The sequence below is a fragment of the Nelumbo nucifera genome, chromosome 1 (genome assembly GCF_055504915.1).
Source record: "Nelumbo nucifera cultivar China Antique chromosome 1, China Antique-T2T, whole genome shotgun sequence".
Taxonomy (NCBI): domain Eukaryota; kingdom Viridiplantae; phylum Streptophyta; class Magnoliopsida; order Proteales; family Nelumbonaceae; genus Nelumbo; species Nelumbo nucifera.
The window spans coordinates 192,268,219-192,287,911 of record NC_142649.1 but is presented as its reverse complement, the minus strand read 5'-3'; the positions used below and the strand labels follow the sequence as shown (position 1 = coordinate 192,287,911).

Below are 19,693 nucleotides of genomic sequence, written 5' to 3'. Positions count from 1 at the left end.
ATATATGCGGGCGCCAGACACTAATGCGAAGGGTGCTATAAAAGTGGCACTGCAAGGATTTCCGGGCTACAAACTGAACTGGAAAACGGACTTGATCCAATTGCATTGCCATAAAACTAGATATTCTCATCATTCAACAACTCTTCCAAACAAGGACCTAATTTAAAAAGGCAGGCGATAAAAGTAAGGGTCAGTTTGGTTCACAGTTGGAATAAAAAACGGAATCAGAATCAAAATCTTCCAGAACCGGAATCGGAATAATCCATTCCCATTGTTTAGTTCAGACAGAAATGGGAATGAAAATTGAAATCAGCAGGAATGAGATTTCATTCCCAAGGGAAGGGCAGGGAATGACTATTTCCTCAAGGGAATGCCATTCCAGCAGGAATGGAAATGGGATTCCAATTCCATCCAACCAAACAGTTAGGAATCGGTATAGCCCATTCCCATTCCGATTCCAGACCCCTATTCCCACAAACCAAATGGGGCCTAAGTGTCTTGGAAGCTGTTCCACCATGATAAATGTAGGCAAAATCACATGAAATGCATTCTGAAAAAAAAAAAAATGACAATTCAATATCTCCAGTGTGGATACAGCGGCACCTGGTGATATACAGCACAAATTCCATCCAAAAAAAAAGAAAAAACTGTTGGCTATCCGGCTGTCCACTCTGTGGAGATTCGGGTAGAGAGCCTTCCCAGATAACAGGCGCCTTGCTTTTCTAACAACTTTTTTTGGTGTCCCTACCGGTAGCTTAGAATAACATCATCATTTATCTGTTAAAGATAAACAAAGAACATCAGTGATGAAACTGAACGCTACTTCACCCTCTGAAAGAATTCAGGGTTGGAACTTACAGACTTGGCTAGTTCTTTAGCTTTCTCATTATCAAAGCCAAGAGTAGCCATTATCTTGTGGCCTGCGGATTCTTCTTCGGACCAAATGCCAAGAAGTAAATGGGTTGTTGTTATCTCTCCATTGTCACCTGCACTCGATAAATGATTTAACTGAATAAAAAGGAATGGTTTCTCATGTAGCAATAGCACACACAATAAGGAAGGAAAACGATAGGACATACGTTAGATAAGGTTTTTGGTATTTCCACGAGAGTTGGAGTGCAAATAATTTAAGATCCCGATATTTTGTATCAGAAAGTAATAAATGAATGACCTAGGATACATGTGCCTACATATTTAGGCATCGGATTTCGTTGTCAAATCTGGAAATTGTCCTCCGAAAGGAGAAGAAAAAAACCTAAACAAGGTAATTGTCTTTCGTACCATTAGTGTCCTATAATTTTGTTTTGGAGAATTTTATTTTTTTCCAAGTGTTCAAAAATAATGGAAAGGAGCAACTGGTTTACTCACAAGATAAAGTTCATGGTTAAGTAGGTGACCATCCATCTGAAATCAAGACATGAGATTTTCTTCCCAATGCAGATGGCTAGACCTCTTTCAAGGTGTTACCAGGCCCAACCCTAGGACTAGGGGGCAGAGCTCTCATCTAGTGATAACTAGCTTCCTTTTTACACCTAAATCAAGAAATGGGCTGAATCTGTGCTCTCATCTTGTGATAGCTTGCTCCTTCCTGATGCAGGTAGGGGCAAAGCCATTCTTTTTTTCAGTCCTCACATGTAAATTATAAACTGGATTATTGAATCTGTACTCTCAAACTTTTAACAGCTCCTACTTTCAGAATGTGATTCTGTGATATTGATAGAGAAGCTCCTACTTGTGAGACTATCAAAGGGGTTTAAGACAAGATAGAGAAGCTCTCTACTCACATCCTTCCTTTACCTTCTTTCTTTCAGTTTGTTTTCTTTTTTTTTTATAGGAAACAGTAACTTTCATTAGAGAATTGAAAAGATTACAGGCTTACCACCCACAAAATGGATGGAAAAAGAAAATCAAAAACTTACAAACAGGCCCAAAACAAAGCCTCCCTAGTAACTCATTGCTTAGCTAAAGTGTAAGCCATTCCATTTGCTGACCTTCTTATCCATTTAAAATGCACCCCAATCTCCCTTGCTAAGCTAATAATCTCTCTTAGAGGCTGTCTAAGAGACCACACTCCCAGGTTTCCAGCTTGCATCCACCCTATTACCAGCTTGGAGTCTCCTTCCACTTCTAAGTGCTACATTCCCCATTGTTTCGTCAGTTTCAAACCTTGAAGTAAGGCCATTACTTCTGCCCTTGATGAATCTCCCACCCCAATTGGGCCCGAGTAAAGGGCCAAGACTTTTCCTTCCTCATTTCTGTACACACCCCCCAACTCCCAACTGACCTGGATTACCCAAGGAGCTTCCATCAAAGTTTAGCTTGAACTGAGGCGGTGGTACCCAACATTCCTGTACCTCAGGGGAGGAAGGCGAGGATACAGCTATAGCACTCCAATTTCTAATTAAGTCAGCTGAGGAGAGAAGTCCTTGAAGAGTTGATGTACTTTCAACCAGTGCATAACCTTGATGGTGACAATCTCCACAAGTGCTTCATTGGATTTTTCTTGCCCTAGGAAGTTCCTATTGTTTCTCTTCCCAAATTGACCATAGGATGGCTGCTCTTGTTATTCTCCACATTACCCTGCCCCATTTCCTTGGTTGTTGGAAGAAGCTAGTCACAAAGGTTCAGCAGACCTTGAGGGGGAGGGGGGGGGTCCATCTGTAACCAAACAAAGAAAAGAACCAATCCCACAAATAATAAGCAAAAGGACAAGAAATCAAAAGATGAGTCACTGTCTCACCATTTCTTAAGCAAAGGTAACATACATGTGGGGAAAGTCTCTAGTCTGGCCTTTTCTTTGAAGTACATCCATAGTATTGATCTTTTGAAGAGCCACTTCCCAACAAAAAGCCCTAACCTTTGGTAGCACAGGAGAATACCAGATTTCTTTAGCAGGAAAAGAGACAAACACAAAAGAAGACTGAACTAAGGCGTTGAAAAAAGATGAACAAGAGAAAGTCCCTGAAGATGACTCTTTCCAAATTCTACTATTTGGGCAAAAAAGATCTAGGAAAACTAAATTCAACACAGTGAATAACTCATCTGTAGAAGCCAATTCTAAATCCCTCAACCCTATCCTCAAACCCAAATCCCAAGTCCCCTCAGACACACGAAGTGAGGAGATGGTTTTGAATTTATTTAGGGAAAGAGAATACATTACCAGGAATCTATCCTTAAGGGGGGTGTTCCCAAGCCAAAGGTCCTCCCAAAACAGAACTTTATTACCTGAGCACACATCAAGTCTGATGAAAGGCTGAAAGGAAGGCAAGACTCCAAAAATTGCTTTCCAAGGGGAGAAATGAGAAGCCCTAGGGTCGATGCCAGCATCCCATCCATTAGCTGCCATCTCGTGAATACTTTCCACCACCAAGTGCCACAAACTCTCCAACGGAAATCTTCACAACCACTTTCCTAACAAAGCTACATTTCTTAATCCAGTATTGCCAATACCTAGACCCCCCGCTTCCTTTTTCCTGGAAATTACTTCCCACTTCACTAAATGGTCTTTTTTTGAGTCACCCGGTTCCCACATAAAATCTCTCATGAGCTTTTCTAACTTATTGGCAACCTTGGCATGAAGCTTAAAGGTAGACAGAAAATACACCGGAAGGTTGGCCAGAGTGGACTTGATTAAAGTGGTTCTACCCCCTAGTGAGATATAATTTCTCTTCCACCCTGCTAGCTTCTTAGTAAATCTTTCTAAAACTGGGTACCAAAAGTTTTCTGTTCTAGGATTTCCTCCCAGGGGCAGACCTAAATATACCAAAGGCCAACCACTTACCTCGTAACCTAAAGCCCTAGTCACCAACTGCACTTCATCATCCCGTAAATTCACCCCCGCTACACAACTCTTGTTCCAATTGATTTTTAGATTGGAGACTCTCTCAAAATGCATCACCACCAATTTCAAATTATCCATCTCCTCAATTTCCCCTTCACAAAAGAGAATGATATCATCCGCAAACTATAGGTGAGTGAATCACTTGTTGCCTCCCAAAAGAGAATGATATCATTTTGTCTTACTTCTTTCTGTTTTGCTAAAAGCACCCACTAAAGCTCCCTCCTCTTGGTTCAAGTAACTTCTACTTCAGTTAGGTGTTTTGAAGATCTGCCTTCACTCAAAAGGCATAAAGTCTAATTCCTAATCATAATACAAATACAAAAGAAAATCCCCCCCCCCAATGTAACACACACACACACACATACACGAAAAGAAAAGTAGCATAGTTGTATGTAACTATGAACGGAATTCCGTACATCAGCAACTTTCTTTCTTGATTAGCTGCATAAATCTTCCCTTAATTCAATTTAGGCATGATAAAGAAAAAAATTAGTTAAGTCCAACCTGTAAAGCTACAAGCAGTTTACATAGGTTGAGGAAGCTAGATTCAATAGTCAATAGTCCCATCTATATACTGGTCAAACTTGTCCTCATCTTTTCAGAAGCCTGTAAACACAGTTTTCACTCAGACCAGGCATAAAACTATTTTCGACACAGGGCCAAACCGACCAACGTCAACAACAACAACAACAATAATAATAATAATAATAATAATAATAATAATAATAATAATAATAATAATAAAGGCCAGATTAGTGCCTTTCCCCAAATGTCTGTTGCCTTTGCTTAAGAAATGGTGAGACGGCGACTCATCTTTTTATTTCTTGTCCTTTTGCTTCTTATTTGTGGGATTGATTCTTTTCTTTGTTTGGTTGCAGATGGAATCCCCCCTCGGGTGTGATGAACCTTTTTTACTCTAGCTTATTCCGACAACTAAGGAAAAGAGGCAAGGTAATGTGGAGAATAACAAGAGCAGCCATTCTTTGGTCAATTTGGGAGAAGATAAACAATAGGATCTTCCAAGGGCAAGAAAAATCCAAAGAAGCACTTGTCGAGGTTATCACCATCAAGGCTATGCATTGGCTGAAAGTACAACATCTCTTCAAGGACTTCTCCTCAGTTGACTTAATTAGAAATTGGAGTGCTATAACTATATCCTCTCCCTCTTCTATAAGAAAGTTGGGCACCACTGCCTCACTTTAGGGTGAAGTTAAACCTTGATGGAAGCTCCTTGGGTAATCCAGGTCAGTTGGGAGTTGGGGGTGTGTTTAGAAATGAGGAAGGAAAAGTCTTGGCCCTTTACTTGCGCCCAATTGGGATGGGGGATTCCTTAAGGGCAGAAGTAAGGGCCTTACTTCAAGGATTGAGACTGACAAAACAATGGGGAATGCAGCAATTAGAAGCGGAAGGAGACTCCAAGCTGGTAATAGGGTGGATGCAATCTAGAAACTTGGGAGTTTGGTCTCTTAAACAGCCTCTAAGAGAGATTATTAGCTTAGCAAGGGAGATCAGGGTGCAATTTAAATGGGTAAGAAGGTCAGAAAATGGAACGGCTGACACTTTAGCTAAGCAAGGAGCTACTAGGGAGACTTTGTTTTGGGCTTGTTTGTAAGATTTTGTTTTGATATTCCATCCACTTTGTGGGTGGTAAATCTGTAATCTTTTCAAATCATCAATAAAGTTACCGTTTCCTATAATAATAAAAATAAAATTAATAATAATAACAGGTTTTCTTTTAGTTTCCCACTAAAAGACTTAGGTTCAGGTAGGGGTTGCAAGTCAGGGGCCCTGATTTGAAGAATTTTATACTGTGTTAGATCCATTCAAATATTAACAAATTCTCAACCCGAGCTTGCCCAAGCTGCAGCCCTAGGTTCAGGTTATCAAAGTAATTTTGTGTTGTTCTTCCAAGTACATCGTAGACAACTTCATTTTCCTGTTGCATCAGGTGGTATTATTAGAGTGTAATTTGAGTTCATATTTCTGTAACAATAGCAATTAAATTATCTGGATCCAAATGAGGTGTACAGTCTTGAGAATACCAATATTGGGGTCACCAACAATGTCAACAAGAATTATAGTTTTGAAGCAGTCGGGAAATTTAGCTTGAGAAGACAATAGAAAGCAATGTATAGAGAACCAGACCGGGCATAGAACCAGAGAAGGGAGAGAGGTTCACGGGTTCCAACAATGTCAACAAGAATTATAGTTCTGAAGCAATCGGGAAATTTAGCTTGAGAAGACAATAGAAAGCAATGTTTAGAGAACCAGACCGGGCATAGAACCAGAGAAGGGAGAGGTTCACGGGTTAGAGGTTCGACCAGGGTCGAACCGTGATGATGTGGCATATAAATATATATACTACAGGTCATATAACTACTATATATAATATATTTTACAATTTTTAATGTACTTAAATATGGTGGATGGATGGTAAGCTTCTTAATTTTTAAAACAGATGACTAGGGTTCAAGCCTTTTAACTTACATTTTCTTTAAAATATGGGCATAATAATGTAATATGTATAGTCATTAATTAGCACAAGTAAAGAGGTGGACTAGTGGTAATAAAGTAATCTGTGAAAAATAAAAGGTCTTGGATTCAAAATTTTAAAATTTCACTTATGTATGGACCTGGGCGGTTTCATGAAACCAGGACCGGTTCACCGGTTTTTCGGTTAAACCGGCCGGTCAGACAGTTTTCAGTGGGTTTAAGCAAATCCGGTTATTGGGCTGTGACCAAACCGGTCAGTGCCCTGGGTCACAGTTCAACCGGCCAGTCTGGTCCGGTTTTCTAAACACTAATAAAAAATAACATATCTGGGAAATCAGATTTTCATTGGATATTTTTAAAGCAAAAAATTAACATTATATAAAAAGAAAAGAGGTATACAATAAGTATATTGTGTTGCAACTTTTCATTGGATATAAGTGATGAAATTTTTTATCAGGACTACATAACATTATCATCTATTCATATTCCCTTAGGAAACCCATTGTTGGAGAAAATGAGGACAAGTCTCTAAACTGAACATTGTGCCTAGACTTTTTTAGAAGAATGGCCAAAGGACCATTCTTGTTGGATACTTGAAAATCCAAAAACAGAGATTGAAGTAGGGAAACATGATAAAATTTTCAAATAACAGGCTATTGCTCCTTTCACTAAGGTTGTTGAAGAAAGAACTCCTGGCTCTATTTGAAGTTGAAAACAAAATGATAGAAGTTCAGAAACAAGTTAAAGAACTATGGGGATGATCTTCGGAATCCTTGGTGAGATGGATCCTGAACTCTATCTGTTGCAATTTCTTTGATCCATGAAGATGGTACCTGCACTATTCAAAAATCTCCACTGACTTTTATCACTAAAATTCATAGAATTAGGACACAAAGGATTTGCTAATAACCTATATTTTTTCTCAGCTTGGTTTACTTAGAATTGACATAGTAATAATTACACAGACATATATTCTTGGTATCATGACCTGAAGAGATCTACTACAATTATTTCATAACCAAGACAAAGAACCCTAACACAACTGATAATAAATGTCTCCACCCAACCTGTGGGCATTGCTCATGTAAACAGCCCCTTGATCATGCACAGATTATTATATCACCCAATGAAGGGTGGATGTATATGGTACACACAAATGAGCAATCGGGACTCAAAATTACAGCATACTAAAACAGCCATATACAGTCATTTAAAATTATTGCAACCATAAGAATAAATAAAGACAGAAAACTACCTGATTTCAGTTTCTCATCAACTGCCCAATCAAGGGCCTTTTGAGCTGGTTCAGTCAATGGAGGATGTTCAGGACTGAAGAAATACATGTCAGATTTTCCAAGTAACTTGATAGTTTCTTCTCGCACCTTGAGAAGTGTGATTCCATTTGCCCGCAAAAAAATTGCTGCTAGACTGGTTCCTGCTGACAAAAGAGATGATATAAAGATGTGCCAATACATGATAGATATGGAAGATAATACCAAACTTTTCCTTCTCAATAAAAGTCTAAATAAAACATTCAAATCGCATGGCTATACGGTTTAAAATGTGAAAGGTAAAACAAAACCAAGTCCATGAAAATAAATGCTATGTAACTGTCAAGCTATAGATGTGTGAAACCTTAGATCTCAACGTGCACACAGTTGAAGTTTTTAGCATGTTCAATGGCACATTAATGGAGTTGCAAGTTATAATGGAATAAGTTAGTAAGTAGTGGGCATTTTTTTGGTGGTGGTGAGGTTCCTGAAATATAAAACTTTGCAAGATTAGTTTTCATACACATACAGTGATGACAAATTTTTATTTTAAGAAAGATAAAAGCACAGAAAAGCAAATATAGCTCAAACCAAGGCAGGAGACACTATGGCCATACAAGGCCAAACATAAAATTACAAAGGAAAGATAGTCAAATACTGCATTTCTCTACAAAACACTTCTGCTAATACCACAATCCTATAGGCTGATCTAAGCCATCATAGAAATAAATTTTATCTAGTATCTAGATGCAAAAGCTTAAGCCTTCAGTGCGATAACAATCGTTTGCCAGTAGACCTGAAATATCAAAGTATATGAAAACAACTGCTCAAGAAATAAGTATATGAAAGCCAGATTCCAAATGATAGGCACATAAAGAACAAATGAATATGCAAGCCAGCTTACCATACTGATAATGTCTGGGAGTTGATAGTTGATCTCAGTAGGACTGTCTTCTGGATATGTTTGAACAAGAACTGTATCATTAAGATAGTTGAAGGCATAATTGCATTGAGAAACAAAGATACCTTCAACATTAAAACATGAGACACATTTACGAAGAACCACCATTATCATCTAAGCCTCGTCCCAAATATGTGGGGTAGGCTACATGAATCTGTTTTGTTCAGTGCGGTATCCATTATTAAATTATGAGCCATTAAATCATTTCTCACTAATTCAACCCATGCACTTTTTGCTCTGCCCCCAGCCTCTTCTATACCCTTGAACTTGTAACAGATCACTTCTTCTTACTAGTGTTGTAGTAGTCTTCTCAGCATTTGACCAAACCATCTTAGTCTACTTTCCCTTGTTTTATGGCCTATTAGAGCTACTCCTAGATTCCTTCAAGTAAGTTGATTTCTTTTTTTTTTTTTTTTGATGAATGATTCAAGTAAGTTCATTTCTAATCCTACCCTTTCTTGTTTTCCTGCTCATCCATCTCAAATTTGCATTTCTGCCACACTCGTTTTTGGACATGTAGTTTCATGACTGCGCAACACTCTACTCCATAGTCCAGACAACATTACTGCCTTATAATCATTTTATAGAATTTTCCTTTTAGCCTAAGTAGTATTCTCCTATAAAATAAGACATTGGATGCTCCCCTCCATTTTGCCCCTCCTGCTCTAATTCTATGAGCGGCGTCATCCTCAATCTCTCCCTTGTTATGGATCACTAAACAAAGGTAAAGGAATAGGTCACATTGAGGTATCTCTTGGTTTCCAATCCTAAGTGCACCCTGGTTCCCACTCCTATTATTGTTAAATCTGCATTGCATATATTTTTCTTTTAGTGATATTAGTCCATAAATCTAATTTTGCATTCAATTTTTCTCTAGTTTCATCAATTAATACATGTCATCAGAAAACAACAAAAACCATGGAACCTCCTCCAAAATACGTTTAGTCAATTCATCCATGACTGGTGCAAATAAATAAGGGCTAAGTGCCAAGCCTTGGTGAAGTCCCAATGTGACAGGAAACTTTGATGTCTCTTCTAAGGTGTTATAACATTGGTTGTTGTAGCCCCATGCATGTCCTCGATTAGGTCCACATACCTATTTACAAGGAACCAATCTCCAAAATTGTTATCCTCCCTTGTTGGTAAGGTACAATCCTCTTATGAGACAATGCCCTCTGCCCTCCAGTGAAGAAGCTAGTACACTCAGTAATTGAGCCCTTGAAATTGGAGGGGGAACCCCATCTACATCACAGATCAAGGCCAATATAGGTGAAACTTCAGTTGCAAGATGATGAAAATAAGTTTATTAGTGTCAAAGATCATCATCAAGCATGAGTTTATATGCCCCTTGCAACCTGAAATGAAAAATGTTTTTCTCAATATGCATCAAATCATATGCAAATGAAGTCTACAGCCCAAAGGGATCAAACAATGACTCTCTAGCCTCAAATATACATTTCCAAATTGCCTTTGGAGACACAAGTTTGAGGTTTGAATAAATAAACCTGGTTCAAACCTAAAATTGAATCGCATGTCAGAAGAAGACAGCTTTATAACCACCCTTCCCTTAGGTAAGCCAACCATAAATACTTCTTAACACTGAGTTCTAATTCATTCATAACAAAAAATATACCTGTTAAAGATAATCCCCCAAAATAAAAACTTATAAAAAAAAAGATGAACCCAAAAAAAGGAAATATGAAGATACAAAATCCTTTGAAAGCAGAACCTAACCCAAGCCATATGACAGCAAGATAAAAAAACAACAGGCTCAAAGGCTAGATAGGCAAAAAAAAAAGAGCAACCTCAAGAGCACTGAGGCATATTCCTGGACAGATGAACCCCGACTCCAGAGGCTGTAGCTAGATTGTCAGCCAATGAATTGGCATATCATTCAACCCATTTTGATAGATGTTCATTTTAGAAGCCAAATATCTAACCTTCCTATGTGATTTCATACAGACCAAGGACCTGGATCATCCATTCCATTTATTTTCCAGCCAATAACCACTTAAGAATCTCTCTCTACGTCCAACCTATATAAAACCTATATACCTTTAAGTGATGTTATGATCTCTTCTCTTATCAAGTCCTTAGAGCCAATAAGGTCCTTCTAATCTTCCCCTAAAGATCTCTGAAGACACCCTTACTTTTACATCCCCCAAGTTAATTAAGGAAAAAAAAAGCTTCAATTCAGCCAGACTGCTGCTTTCCTTGCGGGAAGCCAATTCTGTGAATGAGAATATACTGTCTACTGGCACATGCTCTTGCCACATGATAGAAACTTCTATAACATCATCAATTAAGAAGTCTCTACACTAACTGTGATAAAAATTAACTAATCTCTTTCATTCTTTTCCTTATTGATTACCTACAGAGCTGCTATAATTTTTATCAAACTTGCACATGATATTCCACCTTATGCACACAAGTGTGTCAGGGAGTTGGGGGGGAGAGAAGATGCTCAAACAAGTTTAGGTTCTTGAGAATGTTCTATTTTCATGTTCCAATGCTTTATTTCCAAGGACGGTAATCCCTGTTAGTACCAGCTATAAGGAAAATGGCAAGAACCTAAACAAAAGCAAATTCCGAGGAGCAGATTAAAAGTTACATGAAGCGTTAAATGTACTGAATGAACTGATCTAATGACCTATACAGCAATAGACTGCCGATACCAACAAGAGTCACAAAAGTAGTTAACCAAAAGATAGCCCTAATATATAAAACTGATACAAACAACTCATTACAGGTTGGACAACTTGTTTAGTAGGAATAAATCCTTTTGCATAAAGAGAAACTAACAGAATTTGCTTTTACTAAATATGGGATTAAAAACATCAGTGTGCATTCAAAGTGAAAATTAAACTCATGGAACTATGAGGTCCATATCAATATTCACCTTGTCATAGAAGTACAGGTTGGAGCTCTAAATTTTATACGAAATCAATAACATTTTAACCAAATAACACAAAATTTTCTAGGAACTCGAAAATCACTAACCCTCAACCAAGATCCCCATGAGAAGAGCTTCGGTCCCGGTATTCGGGTATTTAAGCTTCCTGGCTTCCAATTCTGCCATTGCAAAAGACTTTATCGCCCTCGCAGACCACCTTCGCCATTATTCAACAGAAAATTTAAGCACGAACAAATCCAAAAACAAAATCAGTCCAAAATAAAAATAATATGCAGTCACACTCAATTAACCTTACTTGGGTATCTTCTCAGCAGGAGCCCTATCTGGCTTTCTGGAAAAGGAGAAGACAACAATCATAAAAAATCAAAATCCTTCCGAAATGATGCCCTCAGTGCAGAGAAATCAAAACAAAAGTGAAACCGGAACTTACGCAGTCGGGAGACTAAACAAAACAGTTGCAACAGCCGGGCGTTGCCGGCGGAGTAGGGGCCTCAAATTGGAAGGACGAAGCGAGAGCTTATTCCCGAGCAAAGTATTCACCAAAATTGCCGGTCTGAGATAACAAGGGAAGGATTGAGAAGATTGGATTGGTTTTCTACAGGCTGATTGTGAAGCGGCAGTTGTTGACGGTAATACGGAGAGCGTTCGAGCAGCCATTGCCCACAAATCCTGATTACTGAAGGGGATGGAATGGAACAAAAAATAGGGCTTCTTTTACGAACCAGCAAGAATTTTCACAGGTTGTTCTTGGATTCAAACGAGGGAGCAAACAAAGAATCGAATCGGGGAGAAGCAATGTTTTAGTCGAATATGACCTTGTAGTTTCTCTGATTTTTCTGCGAGGAGGGTTCGCTTCTCTCCTCAAGCAAGCAAAAGCTGTTCTTGGTAAAAGGATACCCGATAGCCACGGACCACGGTCTGCGACTTTGGCTTTCGATAAAACGGATAGCAATGTCTGATTTCTCGGTTGCAGGACTGCTGGACTGGGAGTGCGACAAACGTGAGAAGAATTGTAGTTAGGTAAAATTCTCGATCAGTACCTGTAATTTGGTTCGACTGACAATTTGATCTCCAAACCTTAAATCACATTTGAAAAGTCAAAAATGTCCTTTCAATAGAAAAGGCTAGGATTTAGGACTGTTTAATATTTTGTTAACATTTACATGGTTGATAAAGAGAATTATATGACATTTAAAGGGCATTTTTGACTTTTCAAATATCACTTAACGATTGATTAAAAGTTTGGTTAACGGCCGGTAATAGATTGTCACATTTTGAAAGTTTGGGTATTGGATTGTCGTATTTTAAAGTTTGGGGACCAAATTATCATTCGAGCTAAAGTATAGGGTACTGATTGGGAATTTTCCCTTGTAATTATGAGAAACTTAGGCCCTGTTTGGCCATGTTTCCATCTGTTCCTACTTGTTTAGAAACTTAGGTCCTATGTTTGGCAAATTGTTTTTGGAGAACGAAAATAGCATTTGAATAATAAACTATTTCTTAACATAAGTTTGCAAAGGTTCGTAACATACAACAAAAGACAATCTTCATATTACTCAACATATAACAAAAGACATAACAAAACACAACGATGGGATTAGAAAAGAAATCCCACCCATTCGGCATAATATATAACCATTAATGGGATTAGAGAAGGAACCACACCCATTTGGCAAAACATATAACAAATGCAAACAAAATAATATAAGAAAAACGATTTCAGATCGCATCGGTTACAGATTGTTTAAAATTCATCTTTGCGGTGGGAGCAAAAAACGAGTTTAGGTGAATCTGATTGGAGAAAAGGTGAGTTTAAAATAGAGCACACGATACAAAACTAGGTACAGTGACGAGACAACATACCTGTTGACGCATTCTTGGCCAGAAATGTCACAAGTGTCGTCAGTGCTTTCTACCATTCGCTTGTCGCCCAATTGGAGCCAAGGAAGTCCCTCCTTCCTTTGAGATTTGTAGTGGAAAGTTGGAAGAGTTCATTATCGAACAAAAATGTTTGATAGGGCTTCTTTCTATCATTTAGTGTGAAATATCCAAAATACTCCTTCTCTCACGTGGGAGTCATTAACACATATTCATTAATAGGGGTTAACGTCGTGGGAACCGCACGTTCCCTAGGAATGCGTTCTTTGGGAGCATCAATTTTTCACTCCCAAAGAATGTGTTCGTTGGGTGTTGTTCTTACGCGAAACACCTTGTTTTTTTTTTCTTTTTGTTTTTCTTGTACCAAACGCATTTATGCTCCACGAGAACACCGCGAACACGCAAAACGTTTTTGCAGAATGTTGCCAAATAGGGCCATAAGTGGATAAAGTCGGAACATAATTTCGTATGTAAATATGGAGGATTTGTAAATAAATAAGGAAAATGAGGGTATTTTAGGGGTATTCTCTAGTGTGGATAAAAAATTGGTGGATGGCTGGTCCACGCCACATCACTTTGGCATGAATTAATCTATGCCATACCATAGTCTACAAGTATTTTGAACCTGGACAGATTGTGTGAATCACATAGTGGTATTTTAGGGGGTGTCCAATCCATACCCATAGTGGAGTTATTCGATTCGGTTAATTCGATTTTTGTAAATTTCAGTTTTTAGAATTAAAAAGTCGGTTAACCAAAAAAAAAACAGAATTAACCAAAATTTATTATATAATATATAACATAGAATGCTATATATTTATATATTAATATATTATATATAGTATATTATAATGAAATTTAGTTTCATAATATGTGTGTGTGTTATAATATACAATATTTTATGTATGTTAATGAAATTTGGTTTTAACCATAAATTGAACCGAAAATTTTGGATTCGGTTATTTCGATTTTCTTGTAATTCGGTTTCGGTTTGGTTTTATTTTTTTATTTCAGTTTTTAAAATTTTGGTTTATTCAATTCGATTTTTAACCAAATAAACCGAATGCACACCCCTAGTAATCTACACAATTGATCATAAATGTCTAATTTTTATAATTTATATGATAAATAAATTGAAAAAAGGCATCAACAATTGAATATTAACCAGTAAATATTAATTTTAACAAAAATGGTAATAGAATAATTTTAACCAATAAATTTTAGTGCCTTTATAGGATGTTTCTCATTGGCAATTTTTGGCAAGTGAAGTGTGATGCATTTGGTGTTAGGTTGCAAGCCGGACACCAAGCTGAGGTATGGCATCGAATGGTTTTCTTTTGATTATGGTTGGATAGCTCTCAGGTTTATCACACTTCTTTTATCCCTTGTTAGTGTAAAAAGAGAAATGTGTGATGCATCTTATCAATGAGTAGGAGAGATAAATTGTCAAAACACTGGGGACCAAACTCAGCCACGAGATAAATTACTGAAAGAAATTTTGTGTTGTGGACGGGGCTGATCCACAATATATTGTGGACCAGTCCCATCCATGGCAAACCAAATGTCATGGCCATCCCATGGCGGGACTGAAACAACCACCGTAGTGAGTACATAGGTAAATACCCTTGTAACCAATACTAAGAGAAGGTTTTTGTTTGGAATTGAGAAACAGGGATGCTAACAGATCAGATCGGATTCGAATCAAGGTATATCCAAATCCAATCTGATAGCATATATACGAGATCTGGTCGAATCTCACAAATGGTGATTTGAGTTCGAATCCATTAAGGATGTTGAATATCCGAAACTGATCTGATTTAATTTAAAATCCAAAAATTTTTAATAAATTATTAAAAGAAAAAACAACAATTTATATAAAGAGAAACAAAAAAATATAAGTTGAACATAAAGGCAGATTTATGTTAAGACTTTGAAACATTATAGACAACCGAGTTGTTCTATTGGTAAGACACAATCCCATTTGATGTTTGAGTTTGGCATTAATAGTAAATAGCCTGACCAAGTGGATGGCCTTTATTATATAAGGCTTATAAAGTATGACTTTGAGGTGAGAGAGGCAGGGGAGGTTAACTTGTTGGTTGGCATGCGTTAAGAGTATTTTGTCAAGTTGAAACTAAATAAGATTATGTCAAATGGGTCAGGGTCATTCTTATCAATTATCATGTAGAAAAGTTTCTGTCAAGTGCATGAGTAACGTATCCTCCTCCTCATCATCATCATCCAAGCCTTAACCCAACTATGTAAGGTTGGCTAATTGAATCCCATTTTGCCATTTTAGTGACGTATCCTATTTTGTCAAGTTAAATCTAAATAAGATGATGTCAAATGAGTCAGGTTAATTCTTCATCAATGCATGAGTGATATATCATCATCAATAACAACAGCAGCAGCTTTATCCCATGTGGGTCAGTTATACGAATCTTGTTTTTACCATTCTACTCATATCCAATGTTAAATGTAGGGATTTATTGTTCATAATGGCAATTTTTTGGCCTTAATATCAATAAGAATAATATTTTTAAAATAATTATTAAAATAGGTTAACTTTTTAAAAAAATATATATCAAATAGGGGCAGAAAGACTATTCATCTCCTTCCTCCTTTAAACCATCGAATAGATCTTCCCCGATTCCGATTTCTAAGCATTAATGGCGTCCAAAGCTGCTTCAGGTACCTCCAATAGGCTTCTGAGAGACCAGAATATTTACCTCCCTACTACGTCGCTCACGTCATCGATTCCTACACTATGAACAAGGTTCGCAGAGGAAGCTGTGAAATCTGGCGTAATTTCACCACTGATGGAGATTCTTTGAGGGAAGATCAATTGGGTCGAGCAAAGAGCCGCCGTTTGACTTGCTTACCAAAGGGGTGGGAAGCTTGGAGATGGAGAATCGAAAAGCAGAGGAATGGGCTAGCCAGATTCAGTGTTGGTTTCTCTAGAAAATCACACAGAAGAAGCTATGAAATCTTCTTTGAGGGAAGATCAGTTGGGTCGAGCAAAGAGTTGTCGTTCAACTTGCTTACCGGTATGACTTGCTTACCAGAGGGGTGGGAAGCTTGGAGATGGAGAATCGAAAAGCAGAGGAATGGGCAAGCCAGATTCAGTGCTGGTTTCTCTAGAAAACCAAGCAGAGGAATGTGCTCCTAATGGATTACAAAGAACAAATTGAAATTCAAGAACAACAAAAGGGTAGAGGTATCTGAAGAAGAAGAAGAAGAAGAAGAAGAAGGGAGAGAGATAGAGGTGGGGAGATTTATTCGGTGGTTTAAGGAAGAAGAAGATGAATAGTGGTTTTGCCCCTTTTTGATATTTTAAATAAAAAGTTAACCTATTATAGAAATTATATTAAAAAGGTTATTTTTTATTGATATTAGGGCCCAAAAGTTGCCCTTATCAGCTAGAATCCCTTAAATGTATAGCAGGTTCTTTGAAGATATCTAAAATTTGGAAGTTTTCAACATAATAAAGCCAAATTCTTAAACTAGTTTGGCTCCATTGGAGAATATTTTTTATTCTTTCCCCTTTTTCTTTATACATTTATTAGGAGATGTAAAATAATAAATTTAACAATACTGGTAGAGTAGTAGTGGGGGTGGTAAGTAAAAGAATCAGTGGTAAGAAATTCTCGGTTGTCTTGAGATTCCGGATAACAATATTTCATTAGATGAATGGAATTTATTTATTTATTTTTTGCTATATATAGAAAGGATAAAAAATATAACATAAACACTTATCTAGAGCTTTTAGAAGTCAAATGAAGAAGTTGCTTTTGAGAAAGTACTTCAATGTCAATTTGGATAATGAATGGAGTCATCTATAGGAAAGATTGGATCATGAAAGTTTATCTCAAGACACTCTGTCCAACATGTCCAAAAAATGGGCGTGGTAGAAATGTGAATGCCAAAACCTAAAATGGATGAGCGAAAAAATTAGAAAAAGATTGAATCATGAATGAAGTAATCTTTTGGAACCTAGGAGTAGGGGTGTTCAATAAAAACCAAAAAAACTAAACAGAACCAAGGAAACTAAATAAAAAAATCTGGTTATTAGAACCGGTCGATTTGGTTTTAGTTCAGTGTTTTGCAAAAATTGGTGGTATTAGTTCAGTTTCTGGTTAACCAAAGAGAAAAATTGGCAGCTAACCAATTGGTTAATTGATTGATTTCGGTTTGATTTCAGTAGTTCACAATTTTTCAAAAATTAGTGGTACTAATTTGGTTTTAAAAAAAAAATTAGCTCATGGTTCAATTTAACCTAACCGTGAGCACCCCTACCAAGGAGTAGTTCTAATACGTGATAAAATGAGAGAGAGAGAGAGAGAGAGAGAGAGAGAGAGATGACTAAAATAGTTTGGTGCATAGAAGACCACCAACAATAAGGGATTTGTTAGAAGTGGAAGGGGCTAAAATAGATAGGGATAGACTAAAAAAAAGGACATGGGTAAAAATAGTAAGAAATGATTTAAACACTAATAATAATTTAATAGTTGATATGGATTTTAAGGGATTGATGAAATAGGATTCATGTAGCTGACCCCATATAGTTGGGATGAAGTATGGATGATGATGTAGATTTCTATCTAATACAAAATTTGTACTTTTTTCTCATTTCCACTCATTGATAGTGTAACACTACAAATTTTGTATCTAAGAAACTGATGTAAATTTTGCATCACCTTAATGTATATGGTTTTGCTTGGATTACACATTAAACCTTTTTAAAATCCATTTCACCCTGTTGGAACCTTCTTGTATATCATAGGGGCAAAAAATACCTTAATTTATACTTCTTAAAGGGCCAAGCAGTTCCTTCTAAAGCATAAGGTGGTGGGACTATGGGAATGGGAAGTTGAAAAATGGGTTGACATAAAATAAAATAAAAATTTATTATGAAAAACTTTGTATTTATAAATGATGGCACTTTTTCTCTCAAATTTAAAATATTATAAGCAAAGCTAATAATTTATAATTGTTAATACACTTGATAAAAGAGGTCTCTTCTATGCTAACAAATACCCAATAATTTTTCAGTCAAAAGAGATATATATTATTAAATAAACCTGAGGGCAAGTCTTACTTTCGATTGAAATCACAGTGGAGGCACAAGTAAATCATCCAATAATTTATATGCTGACATTGGATTTGATTGGACCAAAATCTTAAATTCTTTATGGAGTATAAACTAATATTCCCTAATTCGACTACCTTCTGAGGTGAGATTTCTATTTTCTAATCACAAAAATCGGTAGGATCATTTAGGAAGAGATAAGATCAGCAACTAATAACAAAATGAACCATCTGATAACATTGACCTTGAAGCAATCCAAATACGATCGATGTATCGAAGATAGTGATAAAGGAATCGATCGATTTAATGGTATGTGATAATATCTAGCCTTGGTATTCGTTAATCTTAGTTAACATTAGAAACCAATTTCAAAGACAACCAACCAATCTGTTTATCAATGAGCTGACCCACTAGTTTAATGTTTAAACCAGACAATGAGGGTAGTTTAACATCGAAACAATAAGCTCAACAATCACTGCGATAATATAAACAATTGAGGTTTTCGGAAATCGATTTTCCTAACTGTGTAGACTCTGAGTATTTTATATTGAAAGACAATTTGAACTTTGTTTTCTTCTTTTTCTTTTTATTTTTGGGTGAATGAAATTTTTATGTGGGTTGTGTTTGGTTGCAATGCAAATGCAAATGAAAATATGTACATTGTATATTTACCCATTTTTCGGTTCAAGTATGTAAATACGGTTTACATTTTAAACCGTTTTTGCACTCATCTTGTTTGTTTAAAATCGGTGCAAAGTATAGGCTCATCATGCTCCAACTATCTTATGCTCAAATGCCTTAACTTTGATCAAAAAACACAAAATTATATCCAAAAAATAAGTACTTCTCAGTGTACAAAAGTGTTAGAAAATATATTTTTAATCTAATAATTATTACTTTTTTACATATCAAATAAATGCTCACAAACGCGAATCATCATTATTTTTTTACATATCTCACAAACACAAATCTAGATATATAAATACCCCAAGATATATAAATACCCCAGTTTAGTATTTGTATTACAAACAAACGAAGTGTTAGAAGAAATATTTGTATTTAGAGGAATGTTGAGAATAGCATCAAGGCTCAAGTTGACCTCATCACATTTTTTAACTTTGTCCCATCCCTTCTTTAGGGGTTGCTTTGCTTGATAAAAATTGAAGTAGTACTAGATGACTTTATTGCATTCTCTTTTAGTGGATATAAAAATTATTTAAATTATAGTCATCGATCGATAAATCAA

General features: G+C 36.6%; 1 protein-coding gene across 1 annotated transcript; it reads right to left on the bottom strand.

Moving 5' to 3' along the window:
- Positions 1-498: 498 nt before the first annotated feature.
- On the bottom strand, positions 499-12,498 carry LOC104611852 (ATP-dependent Clp protease ATP-binding subunit CLPT1, chloroplastic-like). Its single transcript, XM_010279095.3, has 6 exons — positions 11,911-12,498; positions 11,776-11,811; positions 11,567-11,676; positions 7,590-7,769; positions 859-986; positions 499-777 (listed from the first exon to the last, which is right to left on the bottom strand). Exons 1-6 carry the CDS (start codon positions 12,135-12,137, stop codon positions 745-747), a joined length of 714 nt encoding a protein of 237 aa, XP_010277397.1. The 5' UTR covers positions 12,138-12,498; the 3' UTR covers positions 499-744.
- Positions 12,499-19,693: the final 7,195 nt, after the last annotated feature.

Coding starts and splice junctions, on each gene's coding strand:
- LOC104611852 (XM_010279095.3), bottom strand. CDS start 12,137: ATGGCTGCTCGAACGCTCTCCGTATTACCGTCAACAACTGCCGCTTCA. Junction 11,812..11,910: donor TTGTTTAGTCTCCCGACTGC/GTAAGTTCCGGT, acceptor CTCCTTTTCCAG/AAAGCCAGATAGGGCTCCTG. Junction 11,677..11,775: donor CCTGCTGAGAAGATACCCAA/GTAAGGTTAATT, acceptor ATAATGGCGAAG/GTGGTCTGCGAGGGCGATAA.